The sequence below is a fragment of the Trachymyrmex septentrionalis genome, unplaced genomic scaffold (genome assembly GCF_001594115.1).
Source record: "Trachymyrmex septentrionalis isolate Tsep2-gDNA-1 unplaced genomic scaffold, Tsep1.0 scaffold53, whole genome shotgun sequence".
Lineage (NCBI taxonomy): Eukaryota > Metazoa > Arthropoda > Insecta > Hymenoptera > Formicidae > Trachymyrmex > Trachymyrmex septentrionalis.
Window position 1 is genome coordinate 2702241 of NW_017305705.1, and position 5301 is coordinate 2707541.

Sequence of the window (5301 nt, forward strand, 5' to 3'; positions counted from 1 at the left end):
AATTAGAAATTTATATTAAGTAAATAGATGTGTCAGACAGTTGCCATGTCAGAATTTAAACTCTGACAAGGCAACTGTTTGACTCCACAACACTTGTTACTTTGTATAAACTTTTAATCTGATTCAATTTGTGCCTACGATATATGTAGGTATATAATTACAAGTTTGTTATAAGTTTTTTTTAATTCTTAAGTTGCAATTTTATATTTTATATATTGTTGATGTAGGGTGACCATCCATACTTTTTTTCTCGAATGTACTCTTTTTTTCGGGCGTCCGGAGGCGTTCAGATGGATTTTTAATGTGTATTCTTTTCCTACTACTTTTGGGACTTGGGAGCAAACGAGGGGATCGAAAGTTATTAAGTCACTGTGACACTGTCACACATGAAATATATTAACACATAGTACAGGATAAGCATGGAATAAGACATTGATATCGCTAAATTAATGAGTATCCAGCATAAAATGGCCATATTGATTTACATAAGATGTCCTGATAGGAAAATGTTAACAATTTGGGGCCAAATTGACAGCAAACTCGATCAGATTTTGACTACAAAACCATAGCCATCTGTGTCCGCATTTGGCTGTAGATTGTCGACAAAGCCTGCTGACAGGCTATGCCAACAGATTAATGGCAGAAATCGAACAGAGTTTACTTGAATCTAGGTTCTGCTCTCAATCTGCCGTCAAGTTGCAGGACTTTGTTCGATTTCTGTTACCAATCTGCTGGCAAAGCAAGTTTAGCACGCCTTGTTATATTTCTGATAGCAATTTGCTGACAGAATATCAGATAATACAAACTCTGTATACAATTTGTTGTCTTTCTGCAATTAAAAAATTGGTAGCAGAGCTTGCTATCTGTTTCCGCAGGGTTTGCTATTAAGATGCTAATTAGACATTAGGTTTATTCGTGTTGATTGTATTCAACTTTTTGCACTCAACATTTTCGCTTTTTCTTTTATCTATCTCATTTTAAATTTAGAAATTTTTTACATAAAGTTATTTTAAAAAAGTTTAAAAGGAATGTAAAATAATACAGGTCTCAGATTAAACAATATCTGCTTCTTCGTTTCTTTTTTTTTGCGTTCGTCAGTGAAAAAAATGGTAGTGTACTACTTTTCCATGATGGATGTCCTACTTCACATGCATCTGATCACTCTATGTTGATGGCTAAAAGATTAGTCGAAATATATGTCATTTGTATTATATATCTATTGTATCGTTAATTACGATAAAGTTTTTTATACGAAATATATATAATTGTATACAATTTACAATCTCATTAATCAATTTTTTATTTGATATATTTGTACTTGATATATTTTTACTTGATGTATTTTTCAGGAATTTTATTTAGAACTTCTAATTTTTCAATTATGAGAATTTTTGTGCCTTTTTATACTCAACGAGAAATATACATATATTGCGAGAATTGTTGCAAATAACACAAACGTAGTCATCAAAAAGTCTATAATTTCTAACTGCACTGTTGATTTGAAAAAGCAGTCTGGTTATATTGGAATTCTAATTAAAAATAGACAAATCAGAATTTTCTGGTTGAATTTATTAAAATTCTAGTTGAGATATAATTAGAATTTCAATTGATCAGAATTTTTCTAGTTTATCTATTTTCATCCAAAAATTTTTTTAGTGCATCATTCTTTTTGCATATATACAGGATGTCCCTAAAATTCGGCATCACCCATCCTGAGCAAGTAGAGCAGACTAAATTAAGCCGAAAAGTCCTGTATCATTTTGCAATTTTCGCAATGGTTAACGAGATATTAATGATTAAACATCGCTAAATGTGATAATAATATTAATTTTCAATAATTTTTTACTCAAATACTATCAACTTTACAAAAAAACAGCAAGAGATAAAAATTGTTTATTTTTTTCTTATAAACTTCTGAGAATTTTTTCAGAATTTTTCAATATTGTATTTTCTCATGGTGGTAAATAAGAAAATGCAGTACTATAAAGTTGATAAAAAGTTCTGAAAAAATTCTTAAAGTTCTATGAGAAGAAAATAAATAATTTTTGTCTTTTGCAATTTTTCTATAAAGTTAATAGTATTTGAGTAAAAAATTATTGGAGAACAATATTTAACAATTTTTAGTAACTCAGTTTAGTCCACCTGCTCAGTGATGTCAAATTTTAGGGGTACCCTATATAAAATGAAAAATGCATAATTAAACGTCGAAGAAGAAAGAATAATAAAAATGCAAAACGTCTATTTAAAACAAATTATAAAGGGGGAGCGTAAAAGGGGAGAAGTTTGGAAGGAGTTGAAACCCACCGAAATTTTTAATTATAATAACATACAACTTTACTTTTGATTTGGTATAAGTTTTTTTGTCATTACATGAAATATTTTTTTCTTGTTAAGACCATGTAAATAATCTTTTAATTTTCTAAAAATTTTATTGAATGAATTTTACCTTATTTATTCCTTTTTTCCATAGGCCCTTTTATACGTACAAATTTTATAATACTATTGTATTTGATAATAATAACAATAGCAATATTAAAAAATTATACATTTTATTTTTATTGTTGCAACTGTGTTTTACTTATACTATGTTCAGGAAAAAAAATAAAAGTTAGGTATGTATGATTTACAAAATTTAATACTTTTTTTATTTGAAATCAGGAACGAGGAGACATATAAGTTCTAAAATATTTAAAAAAAGCAATTGAATAACAAAATTGCTATTTATGTAATAAAAAGTTTACGTAATGAAAAAGAGTTTATGTAATAAAAGAATAGAACCCCCTTTGCCCCGAAAGAAAATCCTGGATACGCCCATGCAAAGAATGAACATTAACATTTTATTAATTTTATCAAGTTTGAGAAACAAACAATCTTGACGCAACAATCCTGACATAATAATCTTTTTGCAGAAATTCTTATCCGATTATTGTTATTGAATTACATATGCTTATATCATATTTTACATGAAATTAGACATTGCTTTTATTCATGTCCATCTCGTAAAATTATTGTTTTCGCAGGTGTGCGATCTGCTTTTCAGCAAATTCATGATGCAATACGGATTGAGACACTCGTAAGATATAAGGTTTAAGGTAGGCGCAGTGGCGTAGAAACGGTCAATACTCCGCTGATGGAATTGGAAAAAAAGCGCTGCTTACATTGACCATCTTGGAGTGTTTTCACGTCGAGAAAATGCAGAGCAGTACTTGCACTGCTTGCTAACTAAAGTCTGAACATGGACATTGTTGAATGTTTATATTTCTCTAAACGACAGCAAGGAAACTGCAGTATCAATACAATAAGAAATTACATCCGCAGAAAATGCTGAATTTTAATGCGATCAGTTTTGACATTGCTTTAAGATTATTCATTGTTTTAGTGAAGCACGAAAGTCCGTGAAATATCGATACAATAAGAAATTTTCGAATAGATTTTTCATTTCATTTATTTTTATCGCATTTGCTTTTGATTTGTCGTCGATATTTTCAGAGACACGAAGAAGAAAGGATTGTCGCGAATTATCAGAATAAGTGTGTCCGCGCCAATGGGCGCGCGTGTTCGCGCGCGGCCGTCGCTAGCCGCTAGCGTCGCGTCAGTTCGATCGTGGAGCGGCGAATCAAGTCAAAGGGTAGGAGATGGTGGTGAGCGTACCGGCGAGCGCGGTCATAAGAAACGAGCGGCAGCCGGCAGCGGCAGTTCGGCAATTGCGGCCCGGCACGTAAGGTGTATATGTGTATCCGTCGCGTGAGGCGCTTTTTGCCACGTGGTGATACGCGACCGCGTGCGTTTGCAATTTCTTTCTTTTTCTGTTCTTTATCCATTTTCCGTTCTCGTTTATCTTCCTTAGTTTCCGTTTTCCCTTCGCCTTGTCCGCATATGTCACCGTTAACCGCATCGCATGCACTCGCGGTAGTGCCCACGCGGCACACCGCGGCAACCGTTGCCCTTCGAGTAATCGCGTGAAAACGTGCGTGACACTTGCGCGCGCGCACGCGCGCGCGTACACGCGCGTGCTCCGATTTCGAAAAGAACTTTTAACACGACGCACGGAAGATGCCGGACAAGGTAGCGCCAGCGGAAAAGTCGGTGTTGTCGCAGTCCAAAGCTGCGAGATCCAACAGCGATGAAGGTATCAAATTGAAAAAGGAATTGGGTTTGTGGAATGGCGTGGCGATCATCGTCGGTATCATCGTCGGCGCCGGTATCTTCGTGTCGCCCAAAGGCGTGCTTAGGAACAGTGGCAGCGTCGGCCAGGCTCTCATTGTCTGGATTTTTTCCGGGATCCTGTCGCTTATCGGAGCCCTATGTTATGCCGAGCTCGGTAAGTGATGAAATTTTGTAGAACGGTTGCTTCGAAATTTAAAATAACGCGCTCGACGTGGAAGGGGAAGGCAGGATTAGTATTCCGATTCCGTAATGGCTCCCGCACACAGGACGTAGCAACGCGCTGTGGAAGTTGGCGCAATCATCAACTAATCATATTTTTGCTTTATGGATAAACGGTAAATTGATTGGCTACTGGTGTTCTGTGTGCAAGAGCTATAAAATCCATTCTACAATTGCGTAAGCGTAATTGTAAGTGGTTGCAGTTGTAAGAATTAACCAATCACAGTCAAATATATGAGGAAATTATTCGACTACGTTTAAGCAGTTGTAGATCAGGCTTAAAATTTCTCCGTGATTTTAGAATTCTCAAGCCTGATCTACAATGGCGTAGTTGTAAGTGGTCGTAATAATTCACCAATTATAATCGGATATTCTCCTCATCTTCACAAGTGTGATTGATCAATTCTTATAATTACAACTACGTTTATGCAATTGTAAATCGGGCTTTACAACTATGCTCACATTTACAATCACATTTTCGCAATTATACATCATGCTTAATTAAGGATGCCTCCCCAGAACACGCAAAATTTCAGAAAACAAAATCTTGGGAAAATAATATGATCAATTAAAATTATTTAATCAATAAAAAATAAGATAAAAGCCCAACGGTTGAAGCAAGATCTTTAATACTTAAATAATTCAATGTGGATTTGTATATACTACATTGAGAGAAAAATGTACTAAATTTTAATAAAGAATTATTTGAATAATACTAATATAACATTTATTTACGAAAAATAATAAATATTTGCTAAAAAAAATATTATATAATATAATAGATAAATCGAATTAATTCTTGCACCAAATAAATACATATATGTTTACATTTAGTAAATATTTAACTGGCATTATTTAAACAAATATTTATTAAAATTTAGTACATTTTTCTCTCAGCTTGAGAAAAAAATGTTT

The 5301-nt window shown here is 33.7% G+C and overlaps 1 protein-coding gene across 1 annotated transcript in view; it reads left to right on the forward strand.

Moving 5' to 3' along the window:
* Positions 1–5301, forward strand: part of LOC108751884 (large neutral amino acids transporter small subunit 2) — a 23307-nt gene that overhangs the window by 1982 nt on the left and 16024 nt on the right. Inside the window, exon 2 of the mRNA XM_018492358.1 lies at positions 3490–4321. Within this exon, the coding sequence (XP_018347860.1) occupies positions 4054–4321 (268 nt within the window). The 5' untranslated portion in view covers positions 3490–4053. The remainder of the gene's footprint in view (positions 1–3489; positions 4322–5301) is intronic.